The sequence below is a fragment of the Dryobates pubescens genome, chromosome 34 (assembly GCF_014839835.1).
Source record: "Dryobates pubescens isolate bDryPub1 chromosome 34, bDryPub1.pri, whole genome shotgun sequence".
In the NCBI taxonomy this organism is placed as follows: Eukaryota; Metazoa; Chordata; class Aves; order Piciformes; family Picidae; genus Dryobates; species Dryobates pubescens.
In genome coordinates this window covers 7,138,814-7,160,208 of record NC_071645.1, presented here as the reverse complement: position 1 = coordinate 7,160,208, position 21,395 = coordinate 7,138,814, and the positions used below count along the sequence as shown (strand labels likewise).

The following is a 21,395-nucleotide window of genomic DNA, read 5'->3' as shown; positions in this document are numbered from 1 at the left end:
TGGAGATCATCCAGTCCGACCCCCCTGCCAGAGCAGGAGCAGAGAATCCAGCTCAGGACACACAGGAACACATCCAGACAGGGCTGGAAAGGCTCCAGAGAAGGAGACTCCACAACCTCTCTGGGCAGCCTGCTGCAGGCTCCGTGGATGTGGAAGTCTCCTCCCTGGAGGTGTTCCAGGCCAGGCTGGATGAGGCCTTGAGCACCCTGGGCTGGTGAGAGGTGTCTCTGCCCATGGCAGGGGGGTTGGAACTGGATGACCTTTAAGGTCCCTTCCAACCCAGCCCATCATCCCATGGCTCTCTGGGTCTCTAAGGTGACAAATGTCACCTGCAGAAGGTGCTGCCAGTGGGACACCCCCCTGGGCACAGGCAGGTGCAGACACCGAGCCTTCCCTGCTGCACAATCCTACCCAAACAGCCTTCTACCAGGAACAAAGAGCATCCTTGCCCAGGATCAGTAGAAATGGATCAGTACAAAAGCCAGAAGTGTGTCAGCTGCATCTGTGAGTCAGAGCTCTGCCAAGAGGCCTTCCTGGAGAGCACCTCTGCACGGTTCAAACCAGGCCACTTCGCAGCGCCACAGCCGCCCTCCCTGCCTGCTGCATTGTGCCAGTGCCTCTTTGGGTGCTCCTGGACGTTGCAGGGAGTTCAGACAGAGCTAGAGATGTGCAGCAGCAAAGCTCAGTCCTGTTGCAGTTTGATCTGGACTGAGACACCTTGGGGAGCCCTCAGAGAGCAGCTGCTGTCTGGAGAGCTTTCACACTCACGCATTCTCCTGGGCAGCCTCCTCTGCCTTGGAGACCTTCCTGTAGCAGTAAACCATTTCTATCAGCAGCCACAAGGTGAGGAAGACCAGCAGAATATACATCATAATTTCAGAGATGACTGAGGTGAAGTCTTCCCCAGCTGTTGAAGAGAACAAAATCATCTCTGGTCAGGACCACAGCAGCTCCACTGACACTTTCCACCCCCACATCCTCCTCCCTAACCCATCTAACCCATCCTGCCAGAGACACCTGGCTGCCACTACACTGCGAGGGGGCAAAAGAGTGAACCTGCCAACAGGACACCACACTGGCACAGGCTGCCCAGCGAGGCTGTGGCTGCCCCCTCCCTGGAGGTGTTCAAGGTCAGGCTGGGTGAGGTCTTGAGCAAGCTGTGCTGGTGGGAGGTGTCCCTGCCCATGGGGGAGCAGGGAGCTGGATGAGCTCCAACCTTTCCAACCCAACCCATTCCATGACTCCATGAGCAAAGCCCTCTCTGAGATCCCCAGGTCTCTCTCTGCTGCTGCTCCTTGAGCTGTTCCTGCTGCCTTAGCTTGGCTGAGGAAGGCTCAGAGCTTGCTGCCTGCTTGCTGCAGGGCTGGGCTGAGCTCAGGGGGTGGAAGGGGATTAAGTTCTCTGACAGTCCTGAGGTGGCTGCTGGGGGGATTTGCAGGCAGGGGCAGATGTGCTGCTTGCACACCGGGCTGGATGGTCTTGAAGGGCTCTTCCAACCCTGACTGTTCCATGACACACCAGCAGCCATCCCACTGCATGTTCCCAGCAGAGCCAAACGTGCACAGGCTGGCAGGTGCCTGGCATCCTCTGCCACCCACGTGCTGGCACAGATTGCTCACCATGAGCCCAGCTCACCCTCACACTCTGTGCTCTTGGTGCATCTCCCTCGCTGGTGTAACTTGTGCTGTTTGAAAGAGATCAGACCCCAGAGCTGCTTGTGGGGAACAGGAGGCACAGCAGAACAAGAAGAGGGCTAAAAGCTCTTGTCCTGATCTGGGGAGAAGAGTCCACTGCACACTGGTGCCTAACAGGCCAGGACTTCAGCACTGGACTGAGCAAAACCAAGAGGAACAGAAAGACTCAGGAGCAGTGCTGAAAGAAGGAGGGACTGGGAGAGGGTGGGAGCAAGAGACTGGTATCAAAATGGAGACTAAGCTGTTCCAAGAGGGAGGGGGTGGAAGGAAGGGGGAAGAGCTGTGGGTACCATGGCAGAGGCTGTGCTGTGGCACAGGCAGGGGAGAAGGGAGGGCTCTGGATGGAGAAAGTGGAAGCCACTGCCTGCATCCTGTGCCTGCCCAGCTGTTGCCAGCTGTTGTCCCAGCCTGTCAAGCTCACTACACCTTCCACATCCACACACAGACCACTCAGCCTACAAAAGAGCCTGCAGGCAGCAAACAAACTCACAGGACCCCAGCATGCCAGGCTGGAAGGGACCCCAGGGACCATCTGTTACAACCTTTCTAGGGGACAGTGGAGTGGAAATGAGGTGGCCCAGCACCCTGGCAAGCTGAGTCTTAGAGCTGTCCAATGCAGGGCACTCCACTGCTCCCTTGGGAGATGATTCCAATGTCTGACTGTTCTCATGGGGAGAAATTGTCTCCTGGAGTCCAATGGGAATCTCCCCAGCTGTAACTTGTCCCCATCACCTCTTGTCTTTTCCATGGGACTCCTTGTACAAGGGGAGTCTCCCTCCTCCTGCTAGCCACCCTGTCTGTCCTGCTCCCTGGTATAGAATAGAATCAAATAGAATAGACCAGGTTGGAAAAGACCTCAGAGATCATCAAGTCCAACCTAGCACCCAACACCATCTGATCAACTAAACCATGGCATCAAGTGCCTCATCCAGTCCCCTCTCAAACACCTCCAGGGATGGTGACTCCACCACCTCCCTGGGCAGCACATCCCAATGGCCAATCTCTCTCGCTGGGAAGAATTTCTTCCTCACCTCCAGCCTGAACCTCTCCTGGCACAGCTTGAAACTGTGTACTCTTGTTCTGGGTGCCTGGCAGAAGAGCCCAACCCCCAGCTGGCTCCAACCTCCCTTCAGGGAGCTGGAGAGAGCAAGAAGGTCTCCCCTGAGCCTCCTCTTCTGCAGGCTAAGCAACCCCAGCTCCCTCAGCCTCTCCTCCCAGGGCTGTGCTCCAGACCCCTCCCCAGCCTCCTTGCCCTTCCCTGGACACCTTCCAGCATCTCAATGTCCTCCTCAAATTGAGGAGCCCAGATCTGGGCACCTCAGCCTCCTCTTCTAGAAGGTGACCCAGCCCATCTGTCTCAGCAGGTCCTTCCTCCCGCGCCCTGTGCTGCGTCCGCGGCTGCCACAGGCATTCACCACCAGCGGGCAGCTGGGGCTCGGCTCTCCGGCCGCGCACGGGGAGCCTCGGCCCCCGGCCGGCCCGCAGCGGAGCGCCAGCCCCCTCCTGCCCAAGCCTCCATACCCTCCTCCACCACCGTGAGGTGGATCACCCTGGAGCTGGTGAAGAGGGGCCTGTGGATCTCGAACTCGAACTCGCGGGTGATGTTGCAGGTGTAGGTGCCCGAGTCGTTGAGGGTGACGTTCAGCACCGTGATGGACACATCCTGCATGTCCTTGCTCCCGTTCCACTGCAGCCGCCCGCTGAAGCGGCTGGGCAGCTCCTGGTTCGCGTTCTTGTGCTTGTAGATCTGGGAAGGGGGAAGAAACAGGGGGAGGGTTAGGCTTCTGATTGATGGCTGACTCCTAGCACAGCGGGGAGAGCATGAGGCATCCAACCTTACAACCTTCAGGCGTTGGAAGGGACCTCTGAGAATTATTGAGTCTAACCCCCCCCTTCCAGAGCACCATCCTCAGACTGAAGAACTTCTTCCTCAGCTCCACTCTAACCCTGCTCTGCCTCAACCATCCCCCCTTGTCCTGTCCCCAGACCCCCTCAGGAGAAGTCTCTCTGCAGCCTTCCTGCAGGATCCCTTCAGGTCCTGGCAGGCAGCTCTGAGGTCCCCCTGGAGTCTTCTCCTCTCCAGGCTGCACAGCCCCAGCTCCCTCAGCCTGGCCTCACAGCAGAGCTGCTCCAGCCCTTGGAGCATCTTTGTGGCCTCCTCTGGACGCTCTCCAACACTTCTGTGTCCTTCTTATGATGGGGACAGCAGAACTGGCGGCAGTATTCAAGGTGGGGGTTTCAGCAGAGCACACTCTCTTGAGATCCCTTCTATTTCCTGCACTCACAGAATCACAGGATCACAAGTCACAGGATGTCAGAGGTTGGAAGGGACCCAAAGAGATCATCCAGTCCAAGCCCCTGCCAGAGCAGGAGCACAGAATCCAGCACAGGTCACACAGGAACACATCCAGACAGGGCTGGAAAGGCTCCAGAGAAGGAGACTCCACAACCTCTCTGGGCAGCCTGCTCCAGGCCTCTGGGAGCCTCCCAGGGCAGAAGTTCCTCCTCCTGCTGAGCTGCAACCTCCTGGGCTGCAGTTTCCATCCCTTGCTCCTTGGCCTATGCCAGGGTGCAGCTGAGCAGAGCCTGGCCCTGTGCCCTCCCTCCTGACCCCCAGCCCTCAGCTCTTGAGAGACATTGATCAGATCCCTCTCAGCCTTCTCCTCTGCAGCCTGAGCAGCCCCAGGGCTCTCAGCCTCTCCTCCCCAGGCAGGGCTGCAGTCCCTTCAGCATCCTTGCAGCCCTCTCCTGAACTCTCTCCAGCAGATCCCTGTCCCTCTTGAACTGGGACATCATCCTTTAGCTACACACAGGTGTGTTCAGGGCTACAGCTGCCTCAGTAACAGCAGCTATTAATATTCTGTCACTCTTTGCCTCAAAATCTCAGGCTGCTCTTTAAAAGGCAGAAAAAAATGAATGATCTCCATCCTAGAGGGAGAAAAAATAAGGCAGAGAGAAGCAGAAACACATCTGGAGAATAGAATGGAATGGAATGGTAGACTGGAATGGAATGGAATGGAATGGAATGGAATGGAATGGAATGGAATGGAATGGAATAGAATGGAATGGAATGGAATGGAATAGAATGGAATGGAATGGAATGGAATAGAATAGAATGGAATGGAATGGAATGGAATGGAATGGAATGGAATGGAATGGAATGGAATGGAATAGAATTAACCAGGTTGGAAAAGACCTTTGAGATCATAGAGTCCAACCTATCACCCAACACTATGATGCAGGAGATCAGCAGTGGAACTAAAGATTAAGACCCTGTGGCCTTTGTGTCTTGCCTGTTGGTCACTGCCCCTAAGGTCATCTTGAGAAGGAGGCACAGAATCAATAGAGTCATTTTTTGGCAAGCCCAGGGTTGTTCAAGTTGAATGGAAGTGTTGCAGGAGAGATGTGGCAGCATGACAATGGTAGCTGAGAAGAACAGAGCTTGGGTGGCTCTCACAGCAGGTCCCTGGCTGACCACTGTCCCCAGCATGAAACTGCCTGCCCCAGCTCCCTGTTCCTGAGCATTGGTTGGGTTGTCACTGGCAAACATCTCACCCAGGTCACCAAAAGGGAATGCCCACCTCATTCCTTAGCTTGGTCCCTTTGCTTCTCAGGCAGAAGGAGAATATTTGTCATTTTGCTTGGCCCTGCTTGGCTGTGGTGAAATGCAAGCACTGACCTCGTGCTTTGTTCTCAGATAGCCTTCCAGCCTCTAGCTGAGCCTCCATTGTACCATTCCTGCTTGAATTCCACTTGCCCCTCACCTGTATGATTCCTGGTTTGATTCACTCTGGAGACAAATGTTCCCTTTTCCTCACAGGGATCCAAAACCATTCAGAGATCCTCCCCCAGTCAGGGTAGCACTGCTTTCTCTGAGGCAAAAAAGAAGTCAGCCCTGGCCTGCAGATTTATTGGAGGCCAACTGAACCTCCAAAGAACAGCTTTGGGATTCAGAATTGTCCTGAGAAGGGAGATGTGGCCACAGGTCCCTGTTAGCACTGCACACTTGTTGCCCTTCTAGATTTCCTTACATGTTAGACTTGATGTACTCAGGGGATGGGGCTGGAAAGGGACACTCAGGTCATGAACACCAGGAACTCCACAGCAGACTCTCATTTTTCCTGCTATGAGCTCTAGCTGAGCCCAGATGTGGATTCCAGCAGGCAAGGAAAACTTCAGTTCCTGCTCAGAATTGGTGCTGTGGAACCTGCAGGTGTAGATGCTGCAGAAGATCTGCAGCTTGGAGCTGACCCCCAAGCTCAGCTCAGCTCCTTGGCATGACAGCTGCCTGCTGGGCATTTCTATAGGCTTTGAGTAAGGCTTTGCAGAAGATCTGCAGCTTGGAGCTGACCCCCAAGCTCAGCTCAGCTCCTTGGCATGACAGCAGCCTGCTGGGCATTTCTATAGGCTTTGAGTAAGGCTTTGCAGAAGATCTGCAGCTTGGAGCTGACCCCCAAGCTCAGCTCAGCTCCTTGGCATGATAGCTGCCTGCTGGGCATATGTATAGGCTTTGAATAAGGCTTTGCAGAAGATCTGCAGCTTGGAGCTCACCCCCAAGCTCAGCTCAGCTCCTTGGCATGATAGCTGCCTGCTGGGCATTTCTATAGGCTTTGAGTAAGGCTTTGCAGAAGATCTGCAGCTTGGAGCTCACCCCCAAGCTCAGCTCAGCTCCTTGGTATGACAGCAGCCTGCTGGGCATTTCTATAGGCTTTGAGTAAGGCTTTGCAGAAGATCTGCAGCTTGGAGCTGACCCCCAAGCTCAGCTCAGCTCTTTGGTATGACAGCAGCCTGCTGGGCATTTCTATAGGCTTTGAGTAAGGCTTTGCAGATCTGCAGCTTGGAGCTGACCCCCAAGCTCAGCTCAGCTCCTTGGTATGACAGCAGCCTGCTGGGCATATCTATAGGCTTTGAGTAAGGCTTTGCAGAAGATCTGCAGCTTGGAGCTCACCCCCAAGCTCAGCTCAGCTCCTTGGTATGACAGCAGCCTGCTGGGCATATCTATAGGCTTTGAGTAAGGCTTTGCAGAAGATCTGCAGCTTGGAGCTGACCCCCAAGCTCAGCTCAGCTCCTTGGCATGACAGCTGCCTGCTGGGCATATGTATAGGCTTTGAATAAGGCTTTGCAGAAGATCTGCAGCTTGGAGCTGACCCCCAATCTCAGCTCAGCTCCTTGGCATGACAGCAGCCTGCTGGGCATTTCTATAGGCAGTGGCAGAAAGCTTTTGTTCATATTTGGGTCCCTTCCACAGTCTTCCCTGGGGATCCTGCTGCAGGACCTACTTACACTCTCATAAATACCTTTTGGCTTCTCCCACATGAGTTCACCAGGCTGTGCTTCACAGCAAGGCCTGTGGAAACAAGAGCTCAGCTACCACACATACATACAAGTTCATCTTTGCCACCATCCGGCTTGTAGTACCACTCCACCATCGTGGTGGCTGTGACCTCTTCCCTCTTCATGCAGGAGATGCAGAGCAGCTTCATGTCCTTCCCTTGGACAGCCTCTGTCTCTGAAGGGACTTCAACACATACTGCAGAGCAAAAACCAGCTAGGGGAAAGGAGCAGCAGAGAAGAAGCATAAGACAGAATTAGAGAGCCAGCAGTTACCACATCTCAGCATCCAGGATCACAACACCTTCCCCCTGCCTCCATACAAACCATTTGATTCATCCCTAGCACCCTCTGACAACTCCATCTCCAATGTCAGCTTTCACCAAGCTCCTCTCTCTGAGCTCTAAATGATTCACAATAATTAATAGAGGGTGATCACTCCATGCAGATTCACCTCTCCAGCCTCTGCTTTGCCACAGCAGGAGCAGGGAGGTCATTCTGCCCTGTGCTCAGCATGGCTGAGGCTGCACCTTGAGTCCTGTGTCCAGTTCTGGGACACTCAGGTCAAGAAGGACATTGAGAGACTTGGAGGTGTCCAGAGAAGGGCAAGGAGGCTGGGGAGGGGTCTAAAGCACAGCCCTGGGAGGAGAGGTTGAGGGAGCTGGGGTTGCTTAGCCTGCAGAAGAGGAGGCTCAGGGGAGACTCCCTGAAGGGAGGTTGGAGCCAGGTGGGGGATGGGCTCTTCTCCCAGGCAACCTGTGACAGGACACAGTCTTGAGTTGCTCCAGGGGAGATTCAGGCTGGATGTAAGGAAGAAATTCTTCCCAGCAAGAGGAATTGGCCATTGGGATGTGCTGCCCAGGGAGGTGGTGGAGTCACCATCACCTGAGGTGTTTAAAAAGAGCCTGGATGAGGCACTTGGGGCCATGGTTGAGTTGATTAGATGGTGCTGGGTGAGAGGTTGGACTTGATTATCTCTGAGGTCTTTTCCAACCTGCTTAATTCTGTATTCTGTAGCTTTGGTTTCTCCCCCACCTTAATTAATGGCACTTTAGAGGCACTGTTCATCCTCTCCCCATTCCATGCTGAGCAGTTGTAGGAGCAGTTACAATCTGGTGTGAGAGAAAGCCCAGAGTCAGCGTGGAGGAGCAGCTCACTCTGCTAAGTTAAAAGGCCTGGGAGTTTTACTGGAGCTTTACTCCATCAGTGCATTCAAAGCCAGCTGGGAGGACTCAGCACCCTTCCTGTTTCCTGGTTTCAGAAGCAGTATTGGGAATCTGGGGGCTTGGACTGGAGGAAATTTGGCAGCAGGAGGAGGTATTGATTTTGCATGCATTGCTGTTCAAAATGCTTCCAACCAGGTCTGTGCTAACACTGGCAACTCTGAAATGCTGCTCTCCTCCACGGCAGAAACCATTGCCCACGGAGCTCCACGCTCAGTAAGGACAGGGATGCTTCAGCACGACAGCTCTGACTAAATCCCTGCTGACAGTTGTCCCCTGGGCTAAACAATGCTGGCTTCTGCCTGTCCAAATCTGACTCCAAAGCCTGGAGTGGAGCTCACTGGAGATGCTGACTCTGCTGGCTGCTCCCTGCCCCCCAGCCTCTGAGATACCATTAACCCACTCTCTCGAGCACTGGATCATCATGGAACCACAGGATACTTTCAGCTGGAAAAGACTCCCAAGATCTTCGAGGCCAACCTTCAACAAAACCAACACCGTGGCCACTAAACCATGTCCCAGAGTGCCATGGCCACAGGTTTCCTGAACACCTCCAGGCATGGGGACTCCCTGGGCAGCCTGTTCCCATCCCTGACCACTCTTGCAGCAAAGAAATTGCTCCTCGTCTCCAACCCAAAACTCTCCTGGCACAACCTCAGGCCATTTCTTCTGGTCCTACCACTGGATACTAGTGAGAGGAGACTGACCCCCGCCTCATTCCAACCTCCTCTCAGGGAGCTGTGGAGAGCCATGAGGTCTCCCCTCAGCCTCCTCCTCTCCACACTGAACACCCCCAGTTCCCTCAGCCACTCCCCATAAGTCTTGCATGCCAAGACCTATCCTGGAAAGAGCCGGGTCCAATCCTCCCATGGTACCAAGGCAGCACCGTGGAGCCAGGTCGGATCCCAATCTGTGGGCAGCAGCAGCTTTCCAGGAGAGGGAAGAGAGAAGCTCCTGGATGGAGCTTTACTCCAGTTTAAAGGTAGAGGCAGATGTGCACCCACACAGGGAGCTGTGCTACGTGCACAGCAAACGCAGCTGCAGCAGCAGCAGCACCACCACCACCAACCAGCCTCTTCTTGGTGACGGAGGAAAAGCTGTGCTGCCGGTGGAATGATTTCCTCCAGGTTATCCAGGCTGCAGGGGAAACCAGCTCCAAGGTGCACGGCTCCAGGGCTTGCACGTCCTCCCCCCAGGGCAACCCCACGGTAAATTACATTGCAAATTTCAAGCCGGCAGCGAACAGGAAACAGAGAGGAACTTGCATGCGTATGACAGCACACGCCTGCCGCCCCGACTCTACTTCGAGCTGATCTGTCCTCCCTGCTCCTATTCACTCCATCACGCTCCCACCAACTCCTCACCAACCCCACTCCCTGCTCCTGCTGGAAACAAAGAAGCCCCTCGGAAGGCTTGGCTGCTCCTCACGGCAGCCTTAAAGCAGCCTGGCTAGGGCAAGCAGCGCTTTGTGGGGAAGCATCCCGAAGCGGCTCCCCAAAGAAGCATCCCGCAAGAGGCAAGCGGCTGCCTTGGTGGAGACCCTGGCTGAAGACAAGAGGGAACGGAAACACTTACCCCAGAGCACCAAGGCGGCCGAAGAGGCACCGAGCAGCATTGGCAGCGCAGCCATTGTTCCGGGCGCAGCTCTCAGCCTGGGCAGGAGCTCCTTCGGCTTCTCCTCCCGCTGCTGCCTCTGGACTCAGCGCAACAGGGTGCCCGGGGGCCGCCGGCCGCGCTGCCGGCAGGGCTCCGGGAGCGGCGGGCGGGCGGCGGGCGGCGCTGCGAGGGTGCCGGGCGAGGGCAGGGCAGGGCTGGGCGGCAGCACCAGGGACAGGGCCGCGGACAGCTCCGCGCCCCGCTCCGCGCAGGGAGGAGCCGGCGGCAGCAGCAGGTGGCTGCGGGCAGTGCCGCGGCTCAGCCCGGGGCCGGGAGGCGGCGGCAGGCGGCGGCTGCTCCTCTTTGTTCCGCGGCCCGGCCGGGGGCAGCGCGCATCCTGCGCGGGGGCGCAGCTCCCTGCCGTGCGCGGCCGCCGACGTCTGCGCGGAGCCCAGCCTAGCCCGGGCGGGGGGCACGGCCGGCGGCAGGCATGCGCGGCCACCTCCCTCCCTGCCTTCCTGCCTCCCTCCTTCCCTCCCCTGGCCCCGGCGGCCGCCGAGAAGGTGCCCGGGGCTCGGGGTCCCCGACCCGTGCCCGCCGCTCGGCGAGGTGCTCTGGGGAGCCGCCGGGCATCCGCCCCTCCCGGGCAGCACGGAGCCGGCAGCCGGGCTGGGGGAGGCGGGGAGGGGATGCGGGCATCGCAACTCCGAAATAGGGGCGGGGGGAGAGCAGGGAGAGCTGTGCCTGCGGGGTCACCGAAAGGCCTCTCCTGTAATGAGTTTAATGCCGGCGCTTGCCCTGCTCTGAAGGTCACAGTTGGCGGTACTGGGAAATCCTCTGTCCTCATGTTCCAGCCTGATTCCCCCGAGTTTAATGCCAGCAGCAGGCTGGGCTTCCTCCTCTTGGACTGGGGCCACCGTGCCCACAAGGGCTTCTCCAACTCTGAAGGTCACAGTGGACAGAGAGGGGGAAAAAACGCAGCACTTGGTCCACGTGCTGCCTCTTTTGAAAGCATCTGCTCAGTAACCAGCACAAATCTACCCAGCGGAACCTGCCTGAGCCCACCAGGGAACAGCACCTGAGCCAGAGCACATGCAGGGAGACCCCATCCCCAGAGGGGGGGACCTGCAGACGCCAGAGGAGAGCAGCTTCCAGCCCTTCAGCGCCCAACTCTCAGCTGGGCACAGCACTGCCGGTGGTGGGCACTGCCTTGTGGCCTCCCCAGCACTGCCTGGCATGGGGGGCACCCAAAGGCAGTCAGATCCCTACAGTGCCTAAGCGAAGCAGGACAGAACAAAGACACCCAGCACTTTTCCTAGACATCATCTAATCCTGTCTGCATCAGCGAGCTGCGCTCAGCATCTGCCAGCAGCGACTCGCGGCACAACTGCCTGCGCCTCGCCCTGTGTAGCTCCGGTTCATTCCTAGCTAAGGACACCCTCCCTGTTCCTTGTTCTGCTTTATTTCTCTGACCAGACAGCTGACTCTGCCCTGCTCCAGTCTGGAGGTGACCCCTGAGCCCTTTGCAGAAGCAGGGACTGACCAAAGCACAGCAGCCCCTGCACGCTGGCTGTCAGGCTGTGCTCACTGCCCCCTCTCCTCCTAAGCTCCTCTGGGTGGCTGTGCCTCCTACCAGCACACTACTCGAGGAAACAGCCCTTTCACGAGCCTTCAGGAGCCAGGGGGGATTATGGAGACCAACAGCTTGTGAGTCAGTGGCCTGCACATGCCACAAACACACTTCCAGTTCCCCCCCTTAGAAGCCATCCCTCACAGAGCCATAGAATGGGTTGGGTTGGAAGGGACCTTAAAGATCATCCAATTCCAGCCCCCTGCCATGGGCAGGGACACCTCCCCCCAGAACAGGTTGCTTAAGGCCTCATCCAGCCTGGCCTTGAACACCTCCAGGGAGGGGACATCCACAGCCTCCCTGGGCAACCTGTGCCAGTCTCTCCCCACCCTCTCTGCAAAGAATTTCCTCCTCATCTCCAGTCTCAATCTCCCCTCTCCCAGCTCAAAGCCATTGCCTCTCATCCTGTCACTATAAGCCACTGTCAAAAGTCCCTTCCCAGCTTTCTTGCAGCCCACTTTAGGTTCTGGATCTCTTGGAGAGCCATCTCAAAACCTGACTTTGCTCCACAGGAAGAGGAAATGGCAGCCATGGTACCCAGGGGGGATGGAAGGATGTGGCCTCCCACACCAAGCCATTTGCTTTTCTCCCATTGCCCCTTGCTAGGCTCATAACAACTCAACCAAGGGAAGGGACAGGCCACAGGGTTTGCTCCCAGCTCTTCTGGAACAATCCAGGCTGTGCTGCTGGTGAGTTTTTTATAGACCCAGGAGCCAGTGGACAATGTCCCTGGCTCTCTCATTTGACAACCACCTGTTTCATGAAGGAGAGTGGAAATCACATCTCTGCTCAGGAAGCCAGATTGCTCTGCCAGAACACACAGAGTGTGGATCAGCAGAGCTGTACTCTTTGTGCTGCTCTAATTACATCTATTACAGAGGATCCTGCCAGGGAGGCAGGAGAGGGGCTGACAGGATTAAGCAGTAGCTCTACAACTGTTTTGCTTGGCAGCCACTGACCAACCTTTCCACCTCTTCTACTTCTGCCTTAGCACAGCCCTGCTGTCAGGTGCCTTGGTGCTCCCCCAGGTCCATTTAGGGGTTGAGGGAGGTGATTCTCCCCCTCTACTCTGCTCTGGTGAGACCCCACCCCAGCTCTGGAGCCTCTGTGCCAGGAAGGATCTGGAGGAGCTGGAAGGTGTCCAGAGAAGGACCACGAGGAGGAGCAGAGGGCTGGAGCTGCTCTGCTCTGCAGACAGCCTGAGAGAGTTGGGGTTGTGCAGGCTGGAGAACTGAAAGCTCTGAGGAGACCTTCTGGTGCCCTTCCAGGATCTGCAGGGGGCTGCAAGAAAGCTGGGGAGAGATTTTTGAGGGTGTCAGGGAGGGATAGGACTGGGGGGGATGGAGCAAAAGTAGAAGTGGGGAGACTGAGATTAAATGTTAGGAAGAAGTTGTTGCCCATGAGGGTGGTGAGAGCCTGGCACAGGCTGCCCAGGGAGGTGGTGGAAGCCTCCTGCCTGGAGGTGTTTGCAGCCAGGCTGGAGGTGGCTGTGAGCAACCTGCTGTGGTGTGAGGTGTCCCTGCCCATGGCAGGGGGTTGGGGTTGACTGAGCCTTGAGGTCCCTTCCAACCCTGCCAGTTCTGTGATTCTGTGATTAGGGGACTGGAACATCTGTTTAGAGGGAAGGCTGAGAAGAAGAGCAGCCTGAGGGGGATCTGATCAGTGCTGATCAAGACTTCAGGGGTGGGGGTCAGGAAGATGGGGCCAGGCTGTGTTCAGTGGTGCCCAGTGACAATCAAGGGGCAGTGGGCACAGACTGAACATCAGAAGTTCCATCTAAAGATAAGGAGAAACAGATGGAAGGGTGGCAGAGCCCTGGAGCAGGCTGCCCAGGGAGGTGGTGGAGTCTCCATCCCTGGAGACATCCCAAACCCAGCTGGATGTGTTCCTGGGTGACCTGCTGTGGGTGGCCCTGCCTTAGCAGGGGGGTTGGACTGGATGGTCTCCAGAGGTCCCTTTCCAAGCCCTGCAATGCTATGATTCTGTGAACAGAAGCCTTTTTCTCCTCTAACCCCAGGCACACCAGACCTCTGCTGCCAACCCATTTCACACACAGTGACAAACAAACATCCTAGCAAAGTAATGAGGTGTCCCTCAGAGTCACTCACATGCAGAGCTGTGAGGTGCTCCTCATGCTACATTGCTGTTCTGGCTGCTGTTGGAGGAAGGGAAGCTGGGCCCAGGGGTGAGGAGAATCTCTGCTGAGACTGGGCTGGGGTTGGGGTGGATAGAAACACAAACAGCCACAGGCTGGGGATGCAAATGGAGGTCACAGCCTCTCCCCCCAGCTCTGGAGAGGTTTATTCTTCACCTGGAGCATGCCTTGTACTACAGACTAAACCAAAGGGTGGTTGAAATGAATGCTTGGAGTGAGTCCAGTTCCTCAAACTGCCAGAATTTGGGTTGGGTTTGTGCTTCCTAGGAACTTCTCTGCACTCACTTGGGGCTGCTGTGTGTTGTTCAGAATGGGAGGATAGGATACTTGATTCTTGCTATAGTGCAGGCCTGGCTGGCAACCACTCCAGCCTCTCCACCTGCCTGCTGTGAGCAGGCAGCAAGCACTGCCCTCCTCCAGAAACCTTGCAAACAAAGGGGAGGCCAGGTTGGGACCTGCCTCAGTTTTCAGCCCTGGTGTGCTGGAGAAGAGGTGAGTAGCATCTCTTCAAACCCCATCCCACACACAGGTGCACAGCTGCTCCCTCCTGAACATGAGCCAGCAGTGTGCCCAGCTGGCCAAGAAGCCCAGTGGCATCCTGGCCTGGATCAGGAAGTGTGGCCAGCAGGAGCAGGGAAGTCCTTGTGCCCTGTGCTCAGCACTGCTGAGGCCACCCCTGGAGTCCTGTGTCCAGCTCTGGGCTCCTCAGCTCAAGAAGGACATTGAGAGACTTGAAGGTGTCCAGAGAAGGGCAAGGAGGCTGGGGAGGGGTCTGGAGCACAGCCCTGGGAGGAGAGGCTGAGGGGGCTGGGGTTGCTTAGCCTGCAGAAGAGGAGGCTCAGGGGAGACCTTCTTGCTCTCTGCAACTCCCTGAAGGGAGGTTGGAGCCAGGTGGGGGTTGGGCTCTTCTGCCAGGCAGGCAAGCAGCAGCAGAACAAGAGGACACAGTCTCAAGCTGTGCCAGGGGAGGTTCAGGCTGGAGGTGAGGAGAAAGTTCTTCCCAGCAAGAGGAATTGGCCATTGGGATGTGCTGCCCAGGGAGGTGGTGGAGTCCCCATCCCTGGAGGTGTTCAGGAAAGGCTTGGATGTGGCCCTTGGAGCCATGGTTTAGTTGTCAGGAGCTGTTCAGGATTAGGAGCTAGGTTGGACTTGATGATCTCTGAGGTCTTTTCCAACCTTATTGATTCTATGAGGATTCTATGATGATTCTGTGACTCAGCCCTGATGCCTCCAGTGGACAGGAGGGAGGACAGGAAAGCCCTCAGGCTGCAGGAGGCTCGGCACCAGGAAGCCCTCAGCCATTTCAAGCACTCGCAGGGGAAATGGTGAACGTTGAGGGAGAGGAATCTTGAACGCTGTGAGAAGCAACCCAACTTATCATGTGGGGGTTGCTATGGCAACCCACCCAGTGAATGCTTCACAGGGAAAGGATGGGGAAAAAAAAGAATGAAAAAAATGAAAGGGGGGTGGGAAAAAAAGGAAAAAGAAAGCAAAAAAAACGGCTTCTGCACAGGCACAGAGAGATGAGCAGATAAAAATAGTTCCAGCACCCTGCCCCCACCAATCCCTCACTCCTATGGTCCCCCAGCCAGGCTAGGGGAGTGGGAACACCCAACCTGTGTGCCTGGCCTGCCTGTGGCAGCCTCCTCTGCAATCACAGCAGCTCACTCCGCTGCAGAGGCCTCGCTGGCTGTGGAGCTGAGCACCAGCAAAGCTGCTCCCTCCCACAGCCCCTCCTGCCTGGCAGGAGCCAGCACGCATCCACCCCTGGCATCCACATCCAGCCCAACCTCAAGGCCTCCTCCAGAGCTGTGCAAAACCACCACCCAGCAGCGCTGGAGTCTTCTGTGGAGTCTTCTGTGGAGTCTTCCGCGGAGTCCTCTGCTGCACAGCTGCTGGAAGAAAGAGCATGGAATGGCAGGGAGCAGCCTTCACACTTGCTGACTGCTGCTGCTCCCACCCAGCAGCCCCCAGCCAGAATGAAGGCAGTCTCCAGCCAGAATGAAGGCAGTCTCCAGCCAGAATGAAGGCAGTAAGGGCTTGCAGAAAATCAGGCAGGGAAATGTGGAGCAGTTTTAGAAGTGTTGAATTGAACAGACGCAGGCACCCTGCCCACGCACTGCGAGAGCCACTCCACAGGAATCTGTACCAAGGGAAGGCTTCTCTCAGTCCTTCTGCAGCTGCCTGCAGGGTTATGAGAGCTCATTCACTCTTCTCCTCTTCACATTCAAGTTTTAACATGCATTCTCTGTGCACCTGCCAACATCTGGATTTCCACTGCATGCAGGGACACCTCCCACCAGCCCAGCTTGCTCAAGGCCTCTTCCAGCCTGGCCTTGAACAACTCCAGGGAGAGGTAATCCTCAACCTCCATGGGCAGCCTGTTCCAGAGTCTCCCCACCCTCACTCTCAACAATTTCTTCCTCATCTCCACTCTCAATCTCCCCTCTCCCAGCTCAAAGCCATTGTTCCTCATCCTGGCACCCCCAGTCCTTGTCAAAAGTCCCTGTCCAGCTCTCCTGGAGCCCCTTCAGGTACTGGAAGGCTGCTCTGAGGTCTCCCTAGAGTCTTCTCTTCTCCAGGCTCCCACAACTCTCTCAGCCTGTCCCCACAGGACATCTTCATGGCCTCCTCTGGACCCTTGCCAACAGTTCCATGCTGGGGGCACCAGAACTGGAAGCAGTGCTGCAGATGGGGGCTCAGCAGAGCAGGGCAAAGCAAAGCAGAGCAGAGCAAAGGAGAGCAGAGCAGAGCAAAGCAGAGCATAAGAGAGCAGAGCAAAGCAGAGCATAGGAGAGCAGAGCAAAGCAGAGCAGAGCAGAGCAAAGGAGAGCAGAGCAGAGCAAAGCAGAGCATAGGAGAGCAGAGCAAAGCAGAGCATAGGAGAGCAGAGCAAAGCAGAGCAGAGCAGAGCAAAGGAGAGCAGAGCAGAGCAAAGCAGAGCATAAGAGAACAGAGCAAAGCAGAGCATAGGAGAGCAGAGCAAAGCAGAGCAGAGCAGAGCAAAGGAGAGCAAAGCAGAGCAGAGCAAAGCAGAGCAGAGCAAAGGAGAGCAGAGCAGAGCAGAGCAGAGCAGAGGGGCAGAATCCCTTCCCTGTGCTGCTGCTCACACTTCTCTTGATGCAGCCCAAGGCCTCTCTTCTTCATGGGCAACATTCTGACCCTTTAATGCTGGCTGCTCTCCCTTCCTGCTTTCACTGAGGACCCACAAGGCACAGTCCCTTTGCCATCCTTATCCCCCAGAGGCACCACAGGCTGTTCTGGATGCATTTATTTATCCCTGGCTCTCAGAATTGTTTTCCTTTCAGGACTAAGCATGAGGAGGACTGGATGGGAGCTCGACCAAGCAGTACCTGCCCTGGCAAGCAGGCTGCAGGAGCTGTGTGGGAGCCTTCTGTAGCCCTGTCAGAGAAATGCTCCCCTGAGTAAGCCAAAGCCCTGAGCATGCCTCAGAGACTGGCAGGACCTGGGTCCCTCTGAGCACCAGGGGTGCTCGGGAGGCTGGGTTCAAATCTTCCCCCTTCTCTGTCCTGCACTTTGCTAACACTGTGGTGGCCAGGAACTAAACAAACACCATTTTTGTTTTGCAGGCCTTTACCAGAGGCCATGCTTAGAGGTGTGTTACTGCATGCATCCTGGAAGTTCTAAGCCCTGGTGTTGTTCCAGGTGCTTTGGGGCTGTTGTTTTCTGGGAGTCGATGCCAATTCCATCAAGCAGGGGATGTGCCTAGAGGCAAACCTTTGTGTGCTGGGACTGAAGTGCCTTTTTTTCCTCCTCCTTTATTAATCAGTCTGTGCTCTAATGAGGTGGCACTTTCACAGCTATGCTTTTAGGCCTCTCCCCAGCTCATTCACTTCAGCCCTGGATGAGACTCCATTAGCCTGTCGGAAGGCCGCATGCCCTCATTCACGTTTGCTCACTTAATTTCTCAGCCCTTGCTGTTAGTAAAACACACACACACACACAAGTGCATCAATGATTTTAGCACCACACAATGACTGCATTGCCATAAAGAGAAGCTCCTTCAGCAAGTCTGACCTCAGCTGGAGTGAAGGGCTGGCTGCTGCTGTTCCTCAAGCAGGGAGCCAGGCTGAATCTCCTCCCAGCTGTCAATGAACACCTCTGGGTTGCTTTCCAAGTCCCCCAGAACACAGCTCTGGGCTGCTTCTCAAGGGTGGTTTGTTCTCTACTCTGCCCAGGTGAAACCTCATCTTGAGTGTTGTGTTCAGTTCTGGGCTCCCCAGTTCAAGGGGGACAGGGATCTGCTGGAGAGGCTCCAGCAGAGGGCTGTGAGGATGATTAGGGGACTGCAGCACTGCCTGGGGAGGAGAGGCTGAGGGACCTGGGGCTGTTCAGGCTGGAAAAGAGAAGACTTAGAGGGGGTTTAATAAATGTCTATAAATATCTGAGGGCTGGGGGTCAGGAGGGAGAGGACAGGGACAGGCTCTGCTCAGCTGCACCCTAGGATAGGACAAGGAGCAATGGATGTAAGCTGCAGCACAGGAGGTTCCACCTCAACACAAGGAGGAACTTCTGCACTGTGAGGGTCCCAGAGCCCTGGAGCAGGCTGCCCAGAGAGGTGGTGGAGTGTTTTGATGCAAAAGCCCTCTGAGATCATCAAGTCCACATATCAACCTAAGACCAAAGACCACCATGGCCATTACACCATGTCCTGAAGTGCCATTATCTGCCATAATGGAGTCTTCCACTGTGAAAGAGATTCTTTGTGTGTAGCCTTTGGGTATGTCCTACACTTTCCATTTGTGGGTTTGCAACTCTCTCCTCCTAGCAGCACCATTTTCCTAGCCTTTCATCTGCAAGGCAGATGCACATTGCACATATGCAATGCATTAGACATCAGACAGGTGGGGGGAAAAAAAAACCAGGGAGAAAAAGTGTTCCCAGCTTCAATATGACAGAGTGGAAAAGTTTTATGTCTCCCCCTGATCAAATTCAAAGGTGCTGTGTGAAATAGTGAAAGTTACCTGCAGCTCTGATCTGTAATATGTGACTCTCTCCTTCAAACTCACCATTTTTCAAAGGAAATTCCTCACCATACTCCAACATCTAAGCAGGCAGCTTCAATGGCTGAGGAACTCTGCTGCTGTTTGCTTACTTGGAGTAGTTGTTTTATTAACCTGAAACAAAGAAACAGCTAGGAAAAAAAACCCAAAACCACAAACCCAAGCAAATGTAATTAGATGGAGAGCAGCCCTGCAGAGAAGGCCTTGGGGGTGCTGGTGGGGGAGAAGCTGGACAGGAGCCAGCAATGGGGACTGGCAGCACAGAAAGCCAAGGGAAGCCTGGGCTGCATCCTAAGATGCATGGACAGAGATGGAGAGAGGGATCCTGCCCCTCTGCTCAGCTCTGGGGAGACCTCACCTTCAGGGCTGAGGTTCCATGGAGAGATCCTTGGTTGGAGGAAGGGTATGGGCTGATGGGGAGGAAGGGAGGGAGAGAGAGGGAGAAAGAACACATCTGGGCATGAAGGTCGCTGTCTGAACCATGTGTGCGTTGTGAGCAGGAGGTAAACAGAGAACCACAGAATACATGGGGTTGGAAGGGACCCTCAGAGGTCACCTTGTCCAACCCATCTGAATTGAGCAGGGACACCTCCAACTAGATCAGGTCGCTGGGGGCCCCATGAAGTTTGACCTTGAATGTCTCCAGGGATGGGGCTTCCAGCATCTCTCTGTGAAACCTCTTGCAGGATTTTGGCACCCTGGCTGCGGGGTGCTAGCTGATGCTGTGCAGGGGAGAGGAGAGCTTGCTGGTGTGGTGCTGTGCAGCACTGGAAGTGGCAGCAGGTAGATAGCTCTGGAAGGAACAGCAGATAGTGCTGGAAGCAGCAGCAGGTAGCGCTGGAAGCATCAGCAGGTAGAGCTGGAAGCAGCAGCAGGTAGAGCTGGAAGCATCAGCAGGTAGAGCTGGAAGCATCAGCAGGTAGAGCTGGAAGCATCAGCAGGTAGCGCTGGAAGCATCAGCAGGTAGAGCTGGAAGCATCAGCAGGTAGCGCTGGAAGCATCAGCAGGTAGAGCTGGAAGCGTCAGCAGGTAGAGCTGGAAGCGTCAGCAGGTAGCGCTGGAAGCATCAGCAGGTAGAGCTGGAAGCATCAGCAGGTAGCGCTGGAAGCATCAGCAGGTAGCGCTGGAAGCATCAGCAGGTAGAGCTGGAAGCATCAGCAGGTAGCGCTGGAAGCATCAGCAGGTAGAGCTGGAAGCATCAGCAGGTAGAGCTGGAAGCATCAGCAGGTAGCGCTGGAAGCGTCAGCAGATAGAGCTGGAAGCATCAGCAGGTAGCGCTGGAAGCGTCAGCAGATAGAGCTGGAAGCATCAGCAGGTAGAGCTGGAAGCAGCAGCAGGTAGCGCTGGAAGCATCAGCAGGTAGAGCTGGAAGCATCAGCAGGTAGAGCTGGAAGCATCAGCAGGTAGAGCTGGAAGCAGCAGCAGGTAGAGCTGGAAGCAGCAGCAGGTAGAGCTGGAAGCAGCAGCAGGTAGCGCTGGAAGCAGCAGCAGGTAGCGCTGGAAGCATCAGCAGGTAGCGCTGGAAGCATCAGCAGGTAGCGCTGGAAGCATCAGCAGGTAGAGCTGGAAGCGTCAGCAGGTAGAGCTGGAAGCAGCAGCAGGTAGAGCTGGAAGCATCAGCAGGTAGCGCTGGAAGCATCAGCAGGTAGAGCTGGAAGCATCAGCAGGTAGAGCTGGAAGCATCAGCAGGTAGAGCTGGAAGCATCAGCAGGTAGAGCTGGAAGCAGCAGCAGGTAGAGCTGGAAGCAGCAGCAGGTAGAGCTGGAAGCATCAGCAGATAGAGCTGGAAGCAGCAGCAGGTAGAGCTGGAAGCAGCAGCAGGTAGAGCTGGAAGCGTCAGCAGATAGAGCTGGAAGCATCAGCAGGTAGAGCTGGAGGCAGCAGCAGGTAGAGCTGGAAGCATCAGCAGGTAGAGCTGGAAGCATCAGCAGATAGAGCTGGAAGCAGCAGCAGGTAGAGCTGGAAGCAGCAGCAGGTAGAGCTGGAAGCATCAGCAGGTAGAGCTGGAAGCATCAGCAGGTAGAGCTGGAAGCAGCAGCAGGTAGAGCTGGAAGCAGCAGCAGGTAGAGCTGGAAGCATCAGCAGGTAGAGCTGGAAGCATCAGCAGGTAGCGCTGGAAGCATCAGCAGATAGAGCTGGAAGCAGCAGCAGGTAGAGCTGGAAGCAGCAGCCGATAGCGCTGGAAGCAGCAGCAGGTAGAGCTGGAAGCATCAGCAGATAGAGCTGGAAGCAGCAGCAGGTAGAGCTGGAAGCGTCAGCAGGTAGAGCTGGAAGCATCAGCAGGTAGAGCTGGAAGCAGCAGCAGGTAGAGCTGGAAGCAGCAGCAGATAGCGCTCGAAGCATCAGCAGGTAGAGCTGGAAGCAGCAGCAGGTAGCGCTGGAAGCAGCAGCAGGTAGAGCTGGAAGCAGCAGCAGGTAGAGCTGGAAGCGTCAGCAGGTAGAGCTGGAAGCAGCAGCAGGTAGCGCTGGAAGCGTCAGCAGGTAGAGCTGGAAGCATCAGCAGGTAGAGCTGGAAGCAGCAGCAAGTAGTGCTGGAAGCATCAGCAGGTAGAGCTGGAAGCAGCAGCAGGTAGCGCTGGAAGCAGCAGCAGGTAGCGCTGGAAGCATCAGCAGGTAGAGCTGGAAGCAGCAGCAGGTAGAGCTGGAAGCAGCAGCCGATAGCGCTGGAAGCATCAGCAGGTAGCGCTGGAAGCATCAGCAGATAGAGCTGGAAGCAGCAGCAGGTAGAGCTGGAAGCAGCAG

At 55.9% G+C, this 21,395-nt stretch overlaps 1 protein-coding gene across 1 annotated transcript in view; it reads right to left on the bottom strand.

Annotated features, from left to right (window-relative positions):
- SCN3B (sodium voltage-gated channel beta subunit 3) overlaps positions 1-10,304 on the bottom strand; it is a 13,621-nt gene extending 3,317 nt beyond the window's left edge. The window contains exons 1-4 of the mRNA XM_009901331.2: positions 9,824-10,304; positions 7,079-7,242; positions 3,216-3,441; positions 769-907 (exon numbers count right to left, since the gene is read on the bottom strand). Coding sequence (XP_009899633.2) covers positions 769-907; positions 3,216-3,441; positions 7,079-7,242; positions 9,824-9,878 — 584 coding nt within the window. The 5' untranslated portion in view covers positions 9,879-10,304. The remainder of the gene's footprint in view (positions 1-768; positions 908-3,215; positions 3,442-7,078; positions 7,243-9,823) is intronic.
- Between the last annotated feature and the right edge of the window lie 11,091 nt (positions 10,305-21,395).